Source organism: Triturus cristatus, chromosome 8, assembly GCF_964204655.1.
Source record: "Triturus cristatus chromosome 8, aTriCri1.1, whole genome shotgun sequence".
NCBI classification, from domain to species: Eukaryota; Metazoa; Chordata; class Amphibia; order Caudata; family Salamandridae; genus Triturus; species Triturus cristatus.
In genome coordinates this window covers 876,165,223-876,188,321 of record NC_140591.1, presented here as the reverse complement: position 1 = coordinate 876,188,321, position 23,099 = coordinate 876,165,223, and the positions used below count along the sequence as shown (strand labels likewise).

Here is a 23,099-nt window from a genome sequence, read left to right as displayed (position 1 = left end):
TCCAAGCACTATTCTAGCCCCTCCTAGTATCTGTACTAACCCATCGATGCGGCAAAGGTACAGATGTAGCAAGCACATCACTGTTTGTGGTAGGACTTCTTTAGGGAAAACTAGTCTGTCTGCACCAACTGCATGGGGGACATATGAACATACATAGCAGGACTCGTTTGAGATCCTTTTTCCTACGGCTGTCATGTCCCTGTACCATGAATTTTCTTCCAGGGAGGAGTGTACTGAATGTTCTCTTATGGATTGGGGTAGGCTGAGCATAGGCCCGAGGCCTTCCTGTATCGTCACGAGGTGTTGGAACGTTTTAAATGGCATTCCCTTAGGCTTGTGTCTCTGGTCAATAGGGAGACCATGGATGACCCGGTGTTTTGTAGCTTTCCCTATATATGGGGAGATGGGGGCGAATCTGCGGGCTCTGTGACGGCGTGACGGGTGTCCATGGGCTACTCGTTTTTCCGTCAGATTGGCAGTCTTATCCCAAGTGTTCCCTTTGTCGTCTGGTACTACCCTTGGGGGCTCGGGAGGTGAAGTGGTGGGTACGTTACTGGCTCTAGAGGCTGGGAGTTCAGGGCCTGTCGTGTGGTGTGGGGCTGTGTCCTTGTTTCTGGAGAATTCTATGCTATATGTCGTGATCTCTGTGTTCTGTGTGACCGCTGGTGCAGTTGCTGGGGTTGTAGGTAACATGGCATCAGTGGATGCTCCTGTACCACTATTGCTTACAGCATGATAGCTCCTTACAGCAAGAAAAAAGATATACCAGTTAAATGTAGCCAGTGCCACTCCAATGATAATACAAAACAGTACTATAGACAGTATACATATCTTTGCTTCACGGCCACTGTACTCGTGGATCAGTACGTGAGTGTCCTCATCGTCTTCCTCCACAGTGGAGGGACAGCCGCTGTCTTCATTCAGGGGGACGCTGGCCATTTCTATTTCCTCAGTTAGTCCATTGTTTATTGTGGCGGCGGGGCAGGGTCGAGCCGGACGTCTTTCCTGTGGATCCATGCCTTGCGCTCAGCTATCCGGACAGCCGTTGGGGAGGAATCGATCACTTGGAAAGGTCCTTCAAATTTGGGGTCTCTCCAGCGCCGGACGTGCTTTCGGATAAAGATCAATGTTCCAGGACGTATTGGTGGGAGCTCTGGATCGGTGGGGCCCTTCTCCTTCCTCTTGGATACCTGTACAGAAAGGAACTGCGCAGCGCGGGTTAGTGTGCACAAAAATTCGTAAAGCTCAGCTTTAACAATCTCAGAAGATGACTCATTATCCGTTTTGGGCCTTGTGGGAGGGACAGCTACATTTATGGATCGTCCGGTGACAAGTTGGTGGGGTGTGAGGTGGTGATCCGAACTAGGTGAGTTTCTTAGTGAGAAGAGGGCAAGTGGGAGGCAGTAGAGCCACTTTTTACCGATGGTGGCGCTGATTTTGCTTATTTTGTTCTTGAGGAGGCCGTTAAGGCGCTCACAAATGCCGTTACTTTGGGGGTGGTAAGCAGACGTCAGTTTGTGTCTGATGCCTAGCATCGTAGTTAGGGAGGAGAAGATGGCATTTGAAAAGTGACTTCCGTTATCTGTCCGGATGGCCTCAGGGATCCCGAAGCGGGAGATGACATCACGGAGTAGGAATGTGGCTGCTGCTTTGGCATCGCAGTGGACGCATGGTCCAGCTTCGATCCAGCGTGAGAATGGGCAAACTACAACAATGAGGTATCGGTAATTTTGACATCGATCAATCATATCGACATAGTCGATATGGAGCTCTTTGAAGGGGCCAGAGGGTTTGGGGATGGTGGAAGTCACTGTTTTGAGAGTCGGATTTGGTGAGTATTGTTGGCAGATGAGACATTTATTAACGAAGAGTTGTATTAATTCGTAGGCGTTGGGAATGAACCAGTCTGCCTGCAATGTAGTGGACATGTTATCTCGGGAGACGTGAGCAGGAAGGTGGAGTTGGTCTAGTGCCACCTGCAGTAAGGCTAGCGGCATAACGGGCTTCCCTGACATGGTCTGTCTGTAAATGAAATCTGCAGGGTCCTGCTGTACTCCCCTCTTTTTCCATAACTCTTTCTCTTGATGTGGTGCACTTTCTTGTATTTCCCTGAGGTGCAGTTGGGCGATCTTGTCATATTGTTGTGTGTTGTCCATAGGGCAGGCAACGCTAGAGTCTAGTGTCTCGTTAGTCGTGCCTGTGTGTTGCTGTGGATCTAAACTATGTTCGTGTGTGTCTGTCTGTTGTTTCGGGGCTTGTATGTCATCATGCGTGGAGACCTTGTCTGCCGGTGTCAGTGCTTGGGCAAGGAGGATAGGTGTGTTATGAGTATGTGGCCACGTTACAGGTGGGGGGCCTCTGGCTGCCGCTTTGGCCGCCCAATCTGCCAGAGCATTCCCTCTGGAGACAAAGTCCTGTCCATTGGTGTGTGCAGCACATTTGACAACAGCTACCTCAGCTGGAAGTGTCAGGGCTTCAATCAATTCTTCTAACAATTGCTTGTGACATACCGGTGTTCCGTCTGATTTGAGAAATCCGCGCCTTTTCCAGCGCAGTATGCTTGAATGTGTTGTAGTTGTGACGTATGCAGAGTCTGAGTATACTGTGATGCGGTCGTCGGCCCCATGTTGTAGAGCGGCAATTAATGCCACCAACTCGGCAGCTTGGGCTGAGTAATGTGGAGGCAATGTTAATTGCTGTATAATGTCTAGGGAGTCAGAGGACTCGTGCTGCTGGGCCCGAACTACTGCTGCTCCGGTGTACCTGATCCCTGTCTCTTGGTCGATGGTAGAGGACCCATCAACGAAATACACAGTGCTGTCTGGTAGTGGGTCCTCTTTTGCTGCTCCTGACTCATCTGGGGAGTACGTGGCGCAGTCATGAGTGTCATCGTCTGAGGCTGCAATGGGATGGGCAAAAAATGTAGCAGGGTTCACCGTGTGACATTTGACGACTTTCAGGGAGGGCAATGACAATATTACTTCATATCCTGACACTCTTTGTGTGGTTAACGTTGTCTTTGCTTTTTGAATTATGGCGAAGACGGCGTGTTCAGTGTATAGTGTCAGGGGGGATCCCATGACTATGGGGGTGCTCTTTTCTACAGCAAAGGCGGCGGCAGCAAGAGCCTGCTCACAGGGGTAATGACCCCTCATGACAGAGTCCAGCATGCCACTAAAGTACGCAATGGGTTTGTGACCCATAGGGTACTTCTGGGCAAGCACAGAGGTCATGACCTGACCATTGCAGTGGGTGAACAGGTAGAATTCTTTAGTGTAGTCAGGTGAACCCAACACTGGTGCATTCGTTATTTCATTTTTTAGCTGTTTGAAAGAGGCTGTCATGTCTGGGGACCAGTTTATCTTGTTGCGTCTGTCTTTAGCTGCTTTAACAGATTTCAGCAAAGGGGCTGTTATTGTTGTGAAGTCAAAGACCCATTGTCGGACATAGTTGACCAGTCCAAGGAATTTCTGCATGTCTTTTACAGTTTGGGGTTCTGGCGTTCTATTTATGGCATTAACTCTATCTGGCGTGACTCGTCTCCCTGAGGCTGACAGTATTTGGCCTAGATAGTGTACTTCTGTTTGGCAGTACTGGAGTTTGTTCCTATCCACTTTGTAACCCCTGTCGGCTAAGGTGTGGAGCAGAGCGATGGTGTCTACTCTACATTGCTGTTCCGTGGTGCTGCAGAGCAAAATGTCGTCAACATACTGCAACAAGGTGCTGTCGCATTGGAAGTTGGACAGGTCTTCTCTGACAGCCCTGTTGAAGACGCTAGGGGATTCGCAGTACCCCTGAGCTAGACGGGTGTATGTCATCTGGACCCCTTTGAACGAGAACGCCAATAGGTACTGGCTGTCTGGGTGAAGGGGGACGCTGAAAAACGCATTTTTCAGGTCGATTACGGAGAAATATTTCGCGTTCGGGGGAATGTTTGTCAGGATGACGGAAGGGTCTGGGACAATGGGAAACTCAGGTATCACTATGTTGTTTACGGGACGGAGGTCATGTACCAAACGCCATTGGTTGGTCTTACCCTTCCGCACCGGAAAAAGACAGGTGTTGCAACAGGAAACGCATGGGTATATTACCCCTTGGTCAAGCAAGGCCTGTATTGTGGGGGCTATGCCTTCTTCTGCTTCCTTTGACAATGGGTACTGTTTTATTCTTGGCAATATGGCTCCGACTTTCAATGTTATCTTAAATGGAGCGGCAGAACGAATGAGACCTACATCATTGGGGCCGGTAGTCCACAGGTGTGATGGAATTTGAGCTAAGTCTTCCTCACGTACTGAATCATTTTTTGGAGGGGCAGTGGGTGTTCTTTTCTCTACTGTCACCGAGAGGGGCACCTCATACTGGTACATAATCTCTGTCATGGGGCACTGATTGGGATCGCTAAAGAGCTGGTCGTCTGAGATGTCTCTCACCTGGTGTCCGGGCTCAATGAATATTACACAGGCCCAGGAACGCATATAGTCGTCACCTGCTATGAACGCCCCATATGTCGGTGTAATATGGAGGGCAAGTAGGCCTAAAATCATGCCTGTGTCTGATATCTGGGCGTTCCTGGATTGTGGGCGGAAGAGGAACTCCTTTGGGAGCTGAACAGTGCGGTCATGCAGCTCTGGGGTGTTGGCCACAACGATATGTACTGCAGTGGAAAATGCTTGCTCGTCTACAGGGCGAGCTCGTATGTGGGCTGCCAAGGAGGAATCAACGGCGAGTGCCATCATCCTTGCTAAGGGGGTGCCTGGTATCGAGCAAATCATTGTTCCATTGTCATGGAAGTGGATGGACATGTTTAGTTTTGTCATGAGGTCGCGCCCCAGAAGGTTCACTGGGGAGCGAGGGGAGTACAGCAGTGGCTGTTCCAACACCCGGTCTCCTATTTGTATGGGCACTGGTTTGGTGAAAGGGACCCTTTCTATTGCCCCAGAGAATCCCTGTGTGTCCGCTACCTGGTTTGAAATGGGCAGAGGTCCGCCAGTAATGCAGGAGTACGTGGCGCCTGTGTCAATGAGAAAGCTGTATGTTTCGTTGTTTATCGTGACCAGGACGGTGGGGTCATCTTCACCGCTCATGGTGCATGACAAAACTGGGCACACAAGGGTTGTCTGTGGGCTGGCCTAACAAGTGTACCCCCCTTGTTGGTATTGGTGGATGGTGCCTTGCGGGGACGAATTGTTGGGTGTAGATGCGACTATGATACCCCCTGAGGGTGTCGAACTGGGGCCTTGGGGCATCACTTGGTATGTTGGTATCTGCTGTTGCTGAAGCATAGGGGCATGTAAGGTAGCTTGTGCCTGTTGCATGGGGACCAGTTGTTGTGGGGGTGCCTGTTGAATTTGTGCCATTACTGGCGTTTGGAGTTGTGCTAGCTGCATGTTCTGCTGGGGGACAGGTTGGGCGTAGGTGTACTGTAGTTGGTGTTGCTGCGGGTATGACTGTTGTTGTTGGGACTGTTGTCGCATCGGCTGTGCTTGGCCCCTAATTTGGTCCATGGCCTTAGTACGACAGTTTCTTTGTATGTGGCCTTGTTTGTTACAATAGAAGCAAATTGTCGGTCCTGACTGCTGTTGGGCCCTCTGCTGGCCCATACCATTGCTCCTGCCTTGCATGCCTGTATTATTGCTGTTCATACCGTAATACTGTTGCTGGTCGTTATGATAGTGCTGTTGTGCAGCAACGTTTTGCCCTGGGAGTTGCTGTGGCGTTTGTACATACTGTACTAGTGGCAGGGGCTGGGGCTGCACTTGGTGCAGTGTGTGATGTGTCGGCGCTTGCACATACTGTATGGCCGGTGGTTGTGTTTGTGGCTGTTGTGTCTGCGCATATAGTACAGTGGGCTGCTGCACCTGTTGCGGAATAGACTGAGTATTAGCGGCGAGCACATTTTGAGCTGCCTGAGGGAATGTGGTGACGGCTGTCATTTGGTTTACTGGAGCGGCCAACATGACAGTATCCACAGTGTCTCTCTTTTTGTTGAGCTTCTGCTGTACCAATTTTGCAGCTGCATTTTCTATGGCAAGTTGTCTATTTTTTTCCTGCTCTAATTTCTTTTTGCAAAAATGTATGATGTGGTCTTGTATTTCAGGCCATGGTTTGGCCTCCATGGCTACTACGGCATCTAATTTTTCTTGTACTTCCTCAGGCAGGCCTCTCTTAACCATGTGATAGAAAAGTCTGCTGTTCCCCCCCGTGGTATTCCAAGAGTCGCCCAATTCCTGGTGCCATTTTTCCTTCATCCTAGAGATGAAGGTAATCGGGTCCTCATTTACTTGCATTGTTAATGACATGAGTGACCCAATATCTGGGACATCGGGGTATTTTAGTTGCAGTTTTGTCCAAACCCCCGCTCTTATTTTGTCAAATGGTTCTCCGTCGTATGTTGTGTCGTTCATGGTTATCAGTCCCTTACTTATACTTTTAAAAATTTCTTCCGCTTCTCTCCCGATCAGGGAAATAAGTAAACTTTTCATATCGCCTATCCCTGGTACTGTGCCTGTTGTATTTTTCTCTAGTGCCACTATCCATTTGCTTGCACCCTCCGTGAGGGGGGGGAGGGTCTTTTTAATGGCTTCTCTTTCTGCAAACGACCAGCAGTGATATACTGGGGGGTCTTGCTTCCTCTTGTACAAGAGCGGCATTTGGCGAGCAAATCCCGCATCTTGTAGCGTTGGTCTTGTGGTGTCATACCGTCTGGCATATTTCTGCCATATTGTTAGACTGGCTCGCATGTAGGCATAATCCCAATCCTCATCCCCTGCACCTTGCAGGATGCATTCCACGGCTGTAGCCAGATGCTGAGGTTCGAAAGACCCGTCTCGGGGCCAGGGGAGCATCTGCGGGGCCAGAGACTCCGTCCAGCCAGCCAGGTCGTCCGTGAAAGGGTTGACAGCATAATCTGAACCCTCTCCTGCTTCTACTATTTCGTTGGGAGTCATGACATTATTCTTTTGTAGGGCATGTGAGCTACAGAGGAACATGCCGTTACCTTTCTTGGGTCGAGTGTTGCGCATGGAAGCGGCACCAGTGACATCATAGTTGACGTAGGCGTCAGTAACAGGGAAGTCATTATCAGGGAAGTCATATAAGGTGTCATCGGGGCGCCCGTGCGTTCCTAGTATCTTTAATCTGTCTACTTCTGTGCGCCTAGTCCTCCTTTTTCCCCCCGTATCCCTTGTACTCGTCAGTCCCGGATCCGTTTGGTGGAAGGGGTTTGTATTTGTCGCCGGCCGTTGTTGGCCGGACAATGGTACCCTAGTTGTGGCGGATGGTGGGGTGTATGGGTTCGCCACAGGTGCCGTAGTTTGTGGGGAAAGTGTGGGCATCGGTACTGTTACCTGCAGGCGTGGGGACTGGCCATCGTGGCCTGTTGCGTTATTCCTGCTTGTGCCCTCAAAGGCCCCCAAAGGTGTTGTCACCTTCCCTGGGGAGGGGTCTGCGGTTCCCGTGGGTGGAGGGTTGGTGATCTGTTGTTCAGTACAGCCTAGTGTCCCATCTACTTCTATGGCTGTGGTATGTTTTTGCACATGTTGTGTGGTAGGAAGATGTGGCGGCGTTTGGGCCACATATTGTTCCGGGCGGGCCAGGGTGAGTGTCTCAGTTAATCTGTCATTTATTTGTTCCATTTTTAGTGACATGCGTCGTATTGTGGGAAGTATTGAGTCTGCCTCGGAGCGGTGCAGCACCGTTCTGCCAAAGAAGTCTGTGGCGGTGTCTTCGGTCGGACTACATTCTAGGCTGCCGTGTGTGTTTGGGGCCGTTCTCCATTGTTCGTAATGGACTAGGGGTGGCGCCGGAGAGGGCCACTGCCCCTTGCCCATCTGCTGTTGGACAGAGGAGAATGTGGTCTTTTGGTCGGCGGCGTCAGGGTTACAGAATGGCATGTGGTCTCGGGCTGCGGCTTCCTGCTCCTGGAGCTGCGGAGTAGTTGCGGCACGGAGGGCGTCGAGGTCTCGGTGGGGGCACAGTGAATGGTGAGATGTGGTGGACGAATGATGCGATGATGTGTGGGAAGCGATAGATGGCGCGATGGACGCATTATCTACATCTTCATCGCTTTCGTCGGTGGGTAGGGCAGAGGCGGACGTGGGGAGGAGCCTTAATGTAAATTGCGCGTCTATTGGCCCTAATAGGCCAGGTACTGCGGCGTGTAGGGTTGGACCGTTGTTGGTGGGAGGTGACGGGGGCTGGGCGGCTCCACCCGGGATGCTCGGGGCTGGTCCTGTGACGGAGGCTGTCGTGGCTGATACTGTGACGGGGGAGCTTGGGCCACTGCTGGTGGCCGGTGATGGCTGGGCAATACAATGGTCGGTGGTAGGCGGAGGGGGCTCAGATGTTACGTTGATATCGCAGGGAAGCTGACTATATCCTACTGCCGGCATGCTATTAGTGGTTGTCTGTAGGGCTAGTTCTTTTTCTTCCGTGGACGTGAGCACGGGATACATGCCACTAGCCTGATAGGGTGGGGGTGCCGAAGGGGCAGTGGGCATGGTGGGCGTGTGCTCTTGCGTACTGTCTTTAAAGATGCGCCAGAGATCTAAAGTGGCCTTCCTTTTTTGTAGCTTGGTACCAGTGTATTTGGTGTTCAGGAAGGTGGTGGCGTGCTCCAGAATAGTTTTATTAAAGCTCCCTTCCGAGGGCCAAGGGTGGTCCATATTTTTTGTCAACTTATGGAGCTCCCTACTATGCTTTAGTATCCTTCCCTCTTGTCCGCCGAATACGCTCAGGACGTGCTGAAGGGGTGTCGCCATGGTGGGATGTGGGTGCGACCGCACAATATGTTCCTGGGGTGGTGTATCTATGCGCCCCTAGAGGTCTGGCACTAGTTCTGTACCTACTCCTTCAAGGATGCGGTCATATATACCGTTCTGTAATTCAATGTTTTGGGAGGGGGTGCACCCAGGGAATGTCAGCTGTCCGCCGAAGCAGGCGTCAGCTATTTTAGATTGGAGTGGATTTCTTGGCCAGAAACCTGATACAACTGTGGTCTCTCTTGGTGGGACCTCCAAAATAAAGAATATTTGAAACCCAGCATGTGTTTTATACACAGTGGAACTCAGTATCCTACTCATAGGGCTAGTTAGTGCGTGTTTGTGTAACCTGTAGAGCTACGTGGAAATGGTGGGGGATGTGTGGCTGGAATACACGGACAGCCTGTGTCTGCGCAGTGAGGCTAGTTGTTGGGGCTGTTGGGGTCTGTGGAGTGTGTGTTCAGGATGGTGTTACAGTCAGGGGGAGGCAGGTCTCTGATAAGTTCTTCACCTACTTCCGTACATACTATGTTGTACAGTATGAATCTTAGGTGCATTTCATCAGGTCCCCTGTAGTTTCCTTCTGGGGAAAGGTCGGGAAATTCGAGATTGTGGCGGGCAAAGGCAAGACGTATTTGGCTTTGCAGTGGGTTTCGTGGCCACGAGGAGGTAAATACGGTGGGTAGCTCTAAGCCTGGGGACAGCAACCGAACCCCTATGTAGATCCAGTCGGGTGTTCTGTGCACTGAGGTGCCAAATATTCGTTTGTCGTACACTGCATGGAGCGCCTGCATGGGGCCGTTATTCGTGTCGGACTCCAGGCAAATGACAGACCGGTATTACAGAGGTGTAGTGGGTGAAGGAGCACTTATTTGTTGGTTTGTTTGTGAGACTTGTGTGTGTAGTCGGCGGGGCGTGAGAATGCTGGTGCGAGAGATAGAGTAATTTGGCAAGGGTGACTGAAGTCAATATTCAGCGTCTGAAAAATTGTGAGAAGGACGGCACTCGTGAGGGGCGTAACATATATAAATGAAGCTGGGTGGCCGTCAGAGAGACCTACGATATTGTTATTGATCAGGTATACAGTAATATTATTATGGCAGTTGTCAGTCATTCCCTTTATTTCGAGAGGGAGCAGTGTGGTAAATTAGCAAGATTGGGCAGGGATCTGGAATCTGCAGAGTTTTGAAAATAGTCGCCCAGGAATGCTTTCAGGAGCGGTACTGTGTCGTCCTGGTACTGCTGGGAAGAATGGGAATCAGAGGCGGAGGGTGTTGGGGAATAGGGACCGTCAAGAGGGGGGATGGAAGCAGCTTCAGAATAAGCTATTGTCTGGATGGAATCTATTGATGATGCGTTGTCAGTGAGAAGACTGGCGGAGGGGTGGTCGGGGTGCCGTGGGTATGCAGGAGAAGCAGTGTAAGGGACAGATAGGGTGGATGAATTGGAACGGTCGTCGGCGTACAATAAGTTCGGACAAGTGGTGTCCGGGGATGGTGGGGTGAGGGATATGGCAGGGAGGGCGTCAGATAGATCGTTCAAGGATAGTGGGCAGATGTGAATTTGGGTGTTTGTGGTGAATGGGACCACTAAAATTTCCCAGGCGTCGTTCAATATATCGCGGTCGTCGTCATTAAGCTGGAGGAATTCGCCAGTGGAGATATTGTGGACAGCTTGTGGAACCCCGTGTACAAACTGAATAGTGCGATAAATAATATGTGGGGGGGTGTGGGACATCACTGGGGTAAGGGGAAGCTGGGCATGGTGGGCAGGTGGGGCACAGGAGGGAGGCAAGGGTGCAACTAAGAGACCCCTGATCCCCCCTTTGTGGCTATCATCGGCGGGAGCAAATGATAGACAAAATGTGAGGAGGCGGGCTGGGGGATAAACCGTGCGAGTGAGTGTAGAAATTGTAGCGAAGGAACCCAGCGGAAGGAAGAAAGGAGACTATCAGAGGGCAATGGAGCATGTGCGGGGGAATGCAGGAACTGTGGTACTGGACAGAGCGCGCGCACTGAAGCACATGAAACAGGAAAAGGCGCTGGCACTGAAACAATGAAAGCACCTGATATGCATAGTACAGTACGGAAACATGAAAGCACACAGGGGACGATGGACATAGAAGCGCAAGGCATATGGAGACAGGTGGACAGAAAACATAAACAGAAGGGAAAATATTGAGAATACAAAAATAAAAACGACATGGCAATCCCCAAATGAAAACATTGCAGTACACCCCGATCCCAAAATAGAGTATGCAGGAGCCGTCGCGCCGGCAGTGGCGATAGGATGGAGAGGGAGGAATGGGAAAAGGGCAGGAAGATGGGGGGGGGGGGGGAGTAGTGGGAGAGGAGAGGAAGAGATAAAGTGGAAGAAGTAGTGCAATGTAGAGGAAAGAAAGACAGAGGAGAAGTAGGGAAGAAGTGCAAAGAAGGAGGGATAGGGGGGGGGCAGAGGGACAGAAAAGCAAGTGCAGTAGAGAAGGTGGCATGGGAGAGTCAGGGAGGGGAGGCGGAGGGAGGCACAGGAACGGGCCGGAGCCAGGCGAGGAAGTGCGTGCTCGTTGGATCGAGAGATCTGCAAACACCACAAAGTAGTGTCCGGCGGTGGGGGTGTGCAGGGTGAGGCACCGGCAAAGGCGGCGGGCGAGGGGTGTGCAAAAGTGGCGCAGAGAGCCGAAGAAGAAGAGGTATACCGATAACAAAGACACCCAACCCTTGCAGATAGAGATCAGGAGGGGGCGAAACAGGTGGATAGTGGCAGGCAGCCCCCATGGGGGAAGGTGCGCCGGAGAAAGACGTAGGGAGGCGATGGAGCAGGAGAAGGAGAGGCGCAAGGGATCAAGAGAAAGAGTGAGACCTTGTGTCATAGACGAATTCATGCATAATCCTGTTCCTCAGAAAGGCAGCGTCACACAGTCACCGAGACGTGAGACACACATATCAGGGCTACACACACCCGGGGTAATCCTGGGTGTCCTGAGAAAAAGCACAGTGTCACAGTCACCTTGGCGTTAGACACACACATTATGTGTACACACACCAGGGGAATCCTGTGTGTCCTCTAAAAGCACTGTCTCACAGTCACCTAGGCGTGAGACACACACTATAGCTACACACATCAGACACACTATGGCTACACACATCAGGGCGAATCCTGCGTGCCCTCAAAAAGCACTGTCTCACAGTCACCGATGCGTGAGACACACACACTATGGCTACACACAACAGGGCTAATCCTGTGTGCCCTCAAAAAGCACTGTCTCACAGTCACGGAGGCGTGAGACACACACACTATGGCTACACACAACAGGGCTAATCCTGTGTGCCCTCAAAAAGCACTGTCTCACAGTCACCGAGGCGTGAAACACACACACTATGGCTACACACAACAGGGCTAATCCTGTGTGCCCTCAAAAAGCACTGTCTCACAGTCACCGAGGCGTGAGACACGCACACTATGGCTACACACAACAGGGCTAATCCTGTGTGCCCTCAAAAAGCACTGTCTCACAGTCACCGAGGCGTGAGACACACACACTATGGCTACACACAACAGGGCTAATCCTGTGTGTCCACATGGCCCAGTAAAGCAGTGTAGAATATTACAATGATAAAGAAATATACCACTACTCGCAAGCCTGCAGGCGATAAAAATGTAAAAGGAAGTTATGAACAGAAGAGAACGAAGCAGGGCGGGACCACACAGGAAGGAAAGAGAGTTCGAAAATCGTGACCAGAGAGAGAGTGCCATAGGGTGGGAGGGTGCATCAGTCAGTGCCAACCGACAGCGGTACTCGCAGGCAACCAGGCGTGACCAAGGAAATGCAAGGGAAAAAAAAACCTTGGCTTACCCGAGGTCTGCACTGGTGCTGGCGGACCCCCGATGGCTGCCCCTGGAGGAGCACTCCCTCCACCGTAGGCTGTGGTACGATGAGACGTTGGGCGCCAAATGAGAAAGGGAGATCTTTGATCAGAGCCCCGAGGGCGTGGTCACTGCCCTTCAACAATGCGAAATACCTTCCGTGGGTGATCACAGGCACCAGCTCGACAGTTACTGAAATGAGGAACAAAGAAGTGAGATGACGCAGTGGCATTTATTTTGGAGTGGCACATTTTATTTAATTAACTCAAGCATGCTAAATATGTGAAAGAGGATTCACGTTACACAGGCTAAAAACTTCAGCAAACAGCCTGGCTTCACTCTGCCAGGGAAAGCATTTAAATATCATAAGCACAGACTCTTAAGCAATATACTGACTAAAGATAGATGATAAGATGGATCGGTTGGAGATCCCTTAATGATATGGCGTATTTAAACCCTCAGCAAGTTTAGATGCTCCTGAAATGCATTCTTTTTGCAGATAATCGTTTGAAATAAAGCTATGACTGTGAACAAGGATCTAGGTAGCTAAAACATTTCAAAGTGGCTACATGTGCTACGGCTAAGACTTTAAGAATACGTTTGAGACAACTTAGATGGAAGCAGAAGCTATTCTAGGAAAGCATAGTGCCCAGAGGCAACCTTAATTTAAGACAAATAATCCTCTAAAACCTAGTTACTAAAAGCTGAAATGCAAGGGAATGGGTGTGGATCAAAAATGCAGAGCTAAGAAGGATATCTTTAAGAGATAAAGGAAAAATCCCCAAAGAGGGGGAATGTTCTACCTGAAATAGGCTGTAAGGTCCCAAATCAGATAGGCAGCCGGCTGGAGAACAGGCCTGCGGACAGCACAGAAAAGTTCTACCTTCCAACTGTCGTGTTGGATCTTAAATATCTTGATATGGGGAACCAGGGGTGGACCTGACGTATTTTCTGACGCCTTTGCCAACAGGTGGCTTGACCGCATGTGTTCCAAGATACAGGAAAGGGTCAACCGCATGTGTTCCAAGGCCGTGGGTGGGGTAAGGCGGCCAGGTGGCACAACGGTTGATAGGTCATGCCTGACCGCAACGTATAAACAAAGGAAATGTTGTGATCACGTACATTTCTTACAGTATGCATGTGACCAACACCCACAAGGCTGGTGCAGTTTTCATCAGACATTGCGGTTTATCTTGAGCAAGCTAACTTCCAAAAATAGGGTTTCAGTGATGATAAACAATGTCGACTTGTACCAGCTGGGTTTCTGTCTACGTGTGGGTGTGCAATGGCCTTGTAACGGTGGAAAGTTACTGTGTTTTTCTAGTGGCTTGGGCTTCCTCGTGTTTTCTGGTGCAACTGAAATGCAACTCTGGAAACCCTGGGCCTAGTAACTTCTGAATGTTACATACTGATATCATGGGGTGGTGGCCTTTGGGCCTTGGGCCTCCTATTTGAGCTTATGTACGTTGGGTTCTACAGGTGCTATGGACTTCTATGTGTCTTACTATGCTCAGTGGGAATATGGTAACTTAGCATGTTAGCAGGTTTTGTGTCGGGGAGCAGAGGCCTGACATCAACACTTTATTTTGTCAGGGTAGGTTAGGGAATGGTATTTAAGTTATTAAATGGTGGCTCGAGACCCTCCATCAGCTTCCCTCATAACATGTTTTTCCCTAAACTGATGTGCATGACGCATGGTATGGTGAAAATAGCATCCGTTTGTCTGAGGGTGTGCCAAATCAATTGGAAATTAGACCGATAATGACAACGTTGTAAGAAAACAAGAAAATGCATTTTAAATAGAACGTGAGGCTGAATTGTAAGTACGGTCTCTCTCTCTCTCTCTCTCTCTCTCTCTCTCTCACACACACACACACCACACTCGTATACTGCATGGAGTCTACATGTTACAAACTCTAGAGTGATGGACTGCTGTCATACACCTAGTAGACATATCCCAAAAGAGGTACCCTTGGTTAGCCAATTAGCACCAGCTCTCAGAGGGAGCACTCCGGATGGGTGGATACAGCGAATGCTGCTTTAAATCCCTGGTGATTTGTGGTTTGTCATTATGATGACTACATTTGTTTTTCAGCAGGCAACAGTGAGTTTTTATCATTTCACGATTCCCTTTGATGTAGGGGCTTTTCATACAACTGCATTTTGTGCAATGAAAGCACCAAAACATGTGATACAATGATTTATATTAATTCCCAAATCATAGCACTTACAATGTATATTTTTTTATTGTTCTACACAGATGAAACCTCTCTTGCAAGAATTGGCTTTGTCCTATATCAAAATGACAAATTTTTCAAATCTGAGCGTTTTAAGAGTAAACGGGACTTCAGCAGAAAAATAATCTCGGGCAACATTCCCAGTGCTAATTCATATAATGTCGAACTGGCTATAAGGCGCCAGGTAAGTTCTATTAACCGTTATGTTTATCATAGGAAAGTAGAATTTCTTTTCAAAGTAAAACATGATCACAAAACAGAAATCAGCAGAACTTTGAAACCTTGATGCAGGGATAAAAAGCTATGTGTTAACATACGAGATGCAAGGAGGACGTGACTTGGAGCACTAATAGGATGGTGGCTCTCTTCTGACATCTAGTATTCTTATGTGAGTCCACTCTCTACAGCTACTCAATATCTCTTTAGGATTGCAGGAGTAACACAATCAAAATGAGCAACAGTTGTTGTGTCTGGGACTTAGTTTAGAAGGATTATGTTGAATTTAGGTTTTTCAACCTGGACCACATGACTGGCAAGATGGCGGCCCCTAGGCTTGTAAGGCATGGTACCCTTATCTGCAAATCTTTATGCTGAGCTGCCACTAGTAAATTAATGCTGAGCTTCTGTCAGAAACTTTGTGACATTCCAGCGAGGGGGATAATGCTGTGGAGACCTGCAATCATAAATCAGCAAGCACGCAAACGGTAACATCAAAGAGTGGCCTCCATAACCTGTGCATTCCACGCACGTGCCTTGATTAGAGCCACACAGCTTCTATACTAACTTTGGGTTATTCAACATCACCACCATTATTAGGCCCGAAAAATTAATGGTTGCTTCATAAAGGTTCCTTCCTGCTGAGTCCTGTGATCAAGTCTCAACAAGTGCACTAACAGTACCAAGTGACCTCTCAGAATCAGCAAATGAGGCAGGAGATTGATTTGTAGGAGTAAGGAGCAGCTTCCCAGACCATGTACATTTCACTTGCTTGCTGCAATTTGAGCCACGCAGTTTGTACAGTAAAGTTGGTGGTCTCCCACAACTCCGCCACTGCACTGAGCAAAGAAATAACAGCTGCATGTTAAAGGCTCCATCACTCCTGCTGAACTGTACATGATCGCTCTCCTGAATATAGGGAAGAACTGAATAACAAGACTAGCCATTGCTATTATCGTTGTTTCTCACCTCTTGGCTCTGTTAGTCCAGACCACATTTACACAATTTCTCTCCAGATAGGATAGGTCTATTTCACTGGTTATCATTTCAATACAGTGCAACCAATGTGGCTACACACTAATCCACTTGACTCCTTAATCTGAGTTTAGTAAATTTAATTATAAATTCAGAAATCAATATAAATCAACCTTAGTAAAATCATATAAAAGTACAAAAAGATCAGAGTAAGTCCAAATCTCCTTAAGACATGTACCCTGCATAGCACAAAACTAATGACTAACTCTAAAGAAATGTCACAGATAATCAGAAAGCAAAAATTAAGTTTAAATTACATCAGATGATTCTCTTTAACGAGCATGAGTAACCTAACTTTCCCTACACTACTTACTAAGGACAACCCTCATCTAAGGCATTAAGTAAAGAGACAATCAAATAAAGAAAGGAGCAAGGTGTCAGCCATCTTAGGTTTCAGTGGAAAACACTCTGATGATGGGTCAAGTAGCTTAAAGTCACGCAAGCAGTAGCATAAGGAAACCCAAGATGTACTCTCTCCCTAACTACATAATATCATCTGCTGTCGATGTGACACTCTCATGTGGCTCCTCCCTGGGACATTTCTATAGCTATGGTACAACTGGATACATCCGCACCTTTTCTCAGCCACATAACACATTTGTATCAAGATTACATTTTACGAGTCTATAATAGTGAATTTTACCTGGAATTTTGCCTGGAGGCCCATTGGAATGAATAGGAATTGCATGCGCAGTTTGCGAGTACCCAATAGGTACTCGCAAATTGCGCATGCAATTGCAAGGGTGCAAGGGTGCCAAAAGGACACCCTGTTGCACCCCTGAAATATGCACATGTGGCACACATACATGCCCTCGTGGCACTGAAAAAAATTCAAAATTGTGCATTTTTCTAAGGATTTGCAATTTACCACCAACTTGAAGTTGGTGGTGAATTGCAATTCCTTACAGCAGGGTCGCAATTTAAAAAGCGCTTCCTGCATTGCATTTAGCGAATCGCAAATTGCGATTCTCTAAATGCATTTGCAAAATAGGTAAGCGCAAACATTGCGATTCCATATTTTGCAATTGCCTTTTGGGGTGATACATCCCCAAAAACTTTTTCCCGTTCGTAAACTGGCCTATTCTGCAAATCAACCCATTGTGAAAGGGAAAACGCTTGATACATCTGGCCCTTTTCCATGAGAACGCCTTTCCTCGCATGTTACTGTGATTCCCTTAGCCAACTCCTCCTTCCCATTCTCTGCTGTCTACCTACACAAAACTCATTTATTATCAATAATGAGGCTTATCCACACTTGCAATAGAAAAAGCTCAGAAACATACATTTAGTTCTTGAAGCCTAGACGTGAATTTTTCAAATCACAGTGTGAGCAGTGACTGAGCAAATTTATTCTCGAGGCCTACTTTTGCTAAGTTAACATGTGCACAGGGTTACAGAATATGTTCACCTTTCTACACAAAACATAAATGTAACTGCTTAAGGCACGAATAAATGCAATGAATCATAAATGTCTCTGTTTAAATGCATCTGCACATGATAAATTCAAAGTACATGTATAAATGTTAAACATTAGTTGCATACATCCTAATTAAGTATTTCAAAATATGACATTTCAGGTAATTTTGTCTTATCACGTTAATACGGAAATTGTTAAACAACTTTATTAATCACATTCTAAATAAATATATATCAAACAAAATACCTTTTAGTCCAAAATAATCCACCCCATTTAGTACATTAGAGTATATTTGAGTGCTGACATTGCGTGAGTATGATGCACTCCTACATTTTCTCCAGATGTGATCAAGATTACACTTCTTCAGTCCCCCTCTGATGGCAAATCAAGCCATCACAAATCTCTTATCTTATCTCCTGATCTTATCAGATTAACCTCTTCGGTGCCCATGACGAGATAGTCTCGTCATGGAGCACGGTCGCGCTGTGCCCATGACGAGACTATCTCGTCATGAAACCCGCCCACTAATGAAACGCCCGGCACAGGAGGGGGAAAGGGCGTGGCACAGAAGGCGTTAACCAAGTGAAACCCTAGTTGTGGCAATTGCTGTTCTCTTGAACTCCTCCAACCGTTTCGTTCTGATAATCATCCTGTTTTCTTTCAAGTCTCAAATCCTTTCTTTTTCTTGAAATCCCTCTCTGTTTCTTGTACTTCTGGTACATCTTCACTCCCACAACCAAATATACTACACAAAGAGCAATAATCAACAGTGGTCTCAAAACAGAACCTACTATACCTCTTCTCAAATCTGTGAACCACATTCCCAACGAACTAAATCCATGTCCAACTTTTTCCCAAACATTTTCTTCTGATAATCCACTGTCTTCATTATGCAGATTCATATTAATTCCTTATAAACGTTTGCAAATTTGTATTCTTTGTACTCTTGTAACTCTCGGCAATCTCCAACCTCTTTTGTCAGCAATATATCTAACGCAAACCTGTTTTGCAAAACCATAGCTCTGATAGCAATCATCTCAGTATTTACAAGCAACATAGGCCCAGCAGTATTGGTAGACAAACTATCAACAACAGCAGAATGCTTTCTAATTTTGATATCATTCAATATCCCCCCTACACTTGGTATGATAGCTCCAAATATATCTCTATCTCACCAGCAGAAGCGCCTCATTTAGATTTGGTCCTTCCCTCCCACACAGGGTGATCCAATTTTTCAACATGATAAATCTTTGGGAAAACTACACCTGAATAAGACGTGCCATACAATTTACTCAGCAAAATAAAATAGGCATTCTTGTCACAGACAAAATAAACTCCAGAAAGCATGGGGTCTGTGCCAATCCAAAAATAACTTACAAGATCCTTTAATCTCAAAGGTATGATCACATTCACTTTCTCCAACAGGAATAATGTCATGTGTGCTTTTCCAATTATACATGCACACATTACCTTGGTGTTGCCAATCAAATGTCAAAGCTTCTGTGTTTTCTGCTGTCTGATGTTCCACTTTTTCTTGTGACCAATAAACAATCTTTATTCCTACAGCTGCCTTTGCATTGTTACTGCTCTATATCTATCTTCTTCTTGTTCCAGAAATATATTCTCTATATCAATAAGGATGCACATCAAATTCTATCTGTGTGCATAAGTTGTATCTAATGTTTTAGTTGGTGCAACATAGATGCTAACTGTTTCTGCATTCTGAGCATAGGAATACTTGTTCAAGTGCTTAAACAGTTGGACTTCTGAAATAACTAGACCAGAATTTGAATAATAGTACTTAAAATGTTTCTGTCCATAGAACATGCTTAACAACAGACTACATGTGATGCCATATGTCAACAGTAAGTGATGGTCGGTACTGCCCCTAGCCACTAAAGAAGGCAATTGCATGCAAACATAACAATCTCTAGCTCCCATAGCTTGTATATATTCATAAAGAAAATTAGATTATGTGTTAGATGTGTAATCTCCTCTTGACAAATCAGAATGTAAATTTCACCCCTCTAGTGAATACAATTCTCTATCTTGTTTATATTTGGGTTCCTGTACAACTGTATGTTTTTCTTCTGCATCCTTAGTTGGACTCAACTTAACCCAACAATTAGTGGTATGAGGCCTGTCACTAATATGCTTAATAATGCAACTATTATGTACCTACGTCTACGACTATTAATATTAGGTTCCATATTATTTAGATTCAGACCAAGTGAATAGAGAAATAGCAGCAACAGACTGTCCTCTGTTCATCTCCACCTGTGCAAACAGTCTTTATTTATTTCTGTGAAACAGTCTTTTTGTTTCAAATTTATTCACTCTATGTACAATCTCTGTGAGGCTTCCCTAACCCTACTGACTGTTCTTCTAAAGGTAATCCCTACTTTTATCTTCTTAATCAATCAATCAATCAAGGCCAATTATAAAGCGCACTACTCACCCGGAGGGTCTCAAGGCGCTAGGGGGGGGGGGGGGGGGGTGCCGCTACTGCTCGAACAGCCAGGTCTTGAGCTTCTTCCTGAAGGGGAGGTGGTCTTGGGTCAGGCGCAGATCGGTCGGGAGAGAGTTCCAGGTCTTGGCGGCCAGGTAGGAGAAGGACCTTCCTCCTGTTGTCGCTCTTCGGATGCGGGGGACGGCGGCGAGGGCGTGGCTGGTTGATCGGAGATGGCGTTTGGGAGCGTAGAAGTTGAGGCGGTTGTTGAGGTAGCTTGGGCCTTGGTCGTGTAGGGCTTTGTGTGCGTGGGTGAGGAGACGGAAGGTGATTCTCTTGTTGACGGGGAGCCAGTGCAGGTCTCTCAGATGTCCGGAGATGTGGCTGCTTCGGGGGATGTCGAGGATGAGTCTGACTGAGGCGTTCTGTACCCGCTGGAGTCTCTTCTGGAGCTTGGCGGTGGTTCTGGCGTAGAGGGCGTTGCCGTAGTCCAGTCGGCTGGTGACAAGGGCCTGGGTGACCGTCTTCCTGGTCTCGGTGGGGATCCACCGGAAGATCTTCCGTAGCATGCGCAGGATGTTGAAACAGGACGAGGAGACGGCGTTGACTTGTCTGGTCATGGAGAGGGAGGAGTCCAGGATGAAGCCCAGGTTTCGTGCGTGGTCTGTCGGTTTGGGTGCGGTGCCCAGGGCGGGGGGCCACCAGGAGTCGTCCCAGGCGGAGGGCGAGGAGCCCAGGATGAGGACTTCTGTCTTGTCTGAGTTCAGTTTCAGGCGGCTGGTCATCATCCACTCGGCTACGTCTTTCATCCCTTCGTGGAGGTTTGCTCTGGCGGCGTCGGGGTCGTTGGTCAGGGAGAGGATCAGCTGGGTGTCGTCGGCGTAGGAGATGATGTTGAGGTTGTGTTGGCGTGCGATGGCCGCAAGGGGGCTCATGTAGACGTTGAAGAGGGTGGGGCTGAGTGAGGATCCTTGGGGGACGCCGCAGATGACTTCGGTGGCCTCTGACTTGTACGGTGGTAGGCGGACTCTCTGTGTCCTTCCGTCGAGGAAGGAGATGATCCATTCCAGTGCCTTCTCCTGGATTCCGACGTTGCTGAGGCGCTGCACTAGGGTGCGGTGGCAGACAGTGTTGAATGCCGCGGAGAGGTCTAGGAGGATGAGGGCCGCTGTTTCTCCATTGTCCAGCAGGGCTCGGATGTCATCGGTGGCAGCGATGAGGGCGGTCTCGGTGCTGTGGTTGGCTCGGAAGCCAGACTGTGAGGGGTCGAGGGATCCATTCGTCTCGAGGAAGGCGGCCAGCTGCTTGTTGACGGTCTTCTCGATGACTTTGGCTGGAAACGGGAGGAGCGAGATGGGGCGGTAATTCTTGAGTTCGGTGGGGTCCGCTGTTGGTTTCTTTAGTAGAGCGCTGAGTTCGGCGTGCTTCCAGCTCTCAGGGAAGGTGGCGGTGTCGAAGGAGGTGTTGATGATGTCCCGCAGGTGGGGTGCGATGACAGCGTCGGCCTTGTTGAATACGTGGTGAGGGCAGGGGTCGGTCGGAGATCCGGAGTGGATAGAGTTCATCGTGCGGATGGTGTCTTCTGTGTTGATCGGGGTCCAGGCGCTGAGGGTGGTGGTGGGGGGCGTTGGTGCGGTCGTGGGGGGCGTTGTTTGTGGGATGAAGCTGTTGTGTATGTCAGCGATCTTGTTGTGGAAGTAGGAGGCGAGGGAGTTGCAGAGGTCTTGCGATGGGGTGATGTTGTTGTTTCCGGCGTTGGGGTTGGAGAGCTCTTTCACGATGTTGAAGAGTTCCTTGCAGTTGTGCGCGTTGTTGTCCAGCCGGTCCTTGAATGCAGTTTTCTTGGTGGCGTGGATTAGTTGATGGTGCTTCCGGGTGGCGAGCTTGAGGGTGGTCATGTTGTCCGGTGTTGGCTCGCTTCTCCAGGCTTTCTCGAGGGCTCGGCAGTTCTTCTTGGAGCTCTTGAGTTCGTCGGTGAACCATGGGGCCTTCTTGCTGCCGGGTCTGCTGGGCGGGATCCTCAGTGGGGCGAGTTCGTCCGCGCAGGTGCTGATCCACTTCGTGAGGTTGTCGGCGGCCTGGCTAGGGTTCGCTGAGCTGGCTGGAGGGTGCTGGCTCAGGGAAGCGGCGAGCTGGTCGGCTGTGATCTTGTTCCAGCTTCTTCGAGCCTCCTGTTGTCGGTGGTGGTGGATCGTGGTTCTTCTGAAGGTGAAGTGGACGCAGCTGTGGTCCGTCCAGTGGAGTCCAGTGGCGTGGCTGAAGGCGATGTCTTTGCTTGATGAGAAGACTGCGTCGAGTGTGTGTCCCGCGAGGTGCGTGGGGGTGGACACCAGCTGCTTGAGTCCGAGGTTGGCGAGGTTGTCAAGCAGGGTGGTGGTGTTGCGGTCATTGTTGTTCTCCAGGTGGAAGTTGATGTCCCCCAGGAGGATGTAGTCAGCGGAGGGGAGGGCGTGCGGGCTGATGAAGTCGGCGATGTCTTCGCTGAATGGTGTGCGTGGTCCCAGGGGGCGGTAGATCAGGGTGCCTCTGAGGGTGGTCTTAGGGTCGGTGTGGATCTGGAAGTGTAGGTGTTCGGCGGTAGTCAGGGTGTCGTCGGTGTTGGTCGTGATGCGGATGGTGTTCTTGTGGACGATCGCGATGCCTCCTCCAGTCTGGTTGTTGCGATCTCTCCGGGTGATCTTGTTTACCTCTGGGATGGCGATGGCGATGCCGGGCGCTGAGGAGTCATTCATCCAGGTCTCCGTGAGGAAGGCAACGTCTGGAGATGTGGTGTCGAGGAGGTTCCAGAGTTCGATGGCGTGTCTGTGGACGGAGCGGGTGTTGAGCAGGATGCACTTGAGGTGGTTGCTGCTGGTGTTCGGCTTGGCGGGTGCTGGTACGGGGCAGGTCCGGATGCAGGTGAACTTGCAGGCGAGGCAGCTGAAGGGTCCGTGGGTGCGTCTCGGGGTGGCTTGGTAGCATCCCGGGGTTCGGCCGGTGTTGAGTGCGTTGAGGGTGGCGGCGTCGTACGTCTGGCGGGTGGGCTGGGGTCCTCCGGGGCCAGGGGTTCGGGCGCTGGGCGCGGGCCAGGCACGGACGGGCGCAGACGGGCTTGCCTTTGGCGCGCCTTCGGCGCGGCCGCT

At 49.1% G+C, this 23,099-nt stretch overlaps 1 protein-coding gene across 5 annotated transcripts in view; it reads left to right on the top strand.

Annotated features, from left to right (window-relative positions):
• The window catches only part of ADGRG7 (adhesion G protein-coupled receptor G7), a 1,782,456-nt gene that overhangs the window by 1,144,258 nt on the left and 615,099 nt on the right, over positions 1-23,099 (top strand). For all 5 annotated transcript variants that reach the window (XM_085622407.1, XM_085622408.1, XM_085622405.1 and 2 more), the window contains one exon: positions 14,884-15,044. In XM_085622407.1, the coding sequence (XP_085478533.1) occupies positions 14,884-15,044 (161 nt within the window). The remainder of the gene's footprint in view (positions 1-14,883; positions 15,045-23,099) is intronic.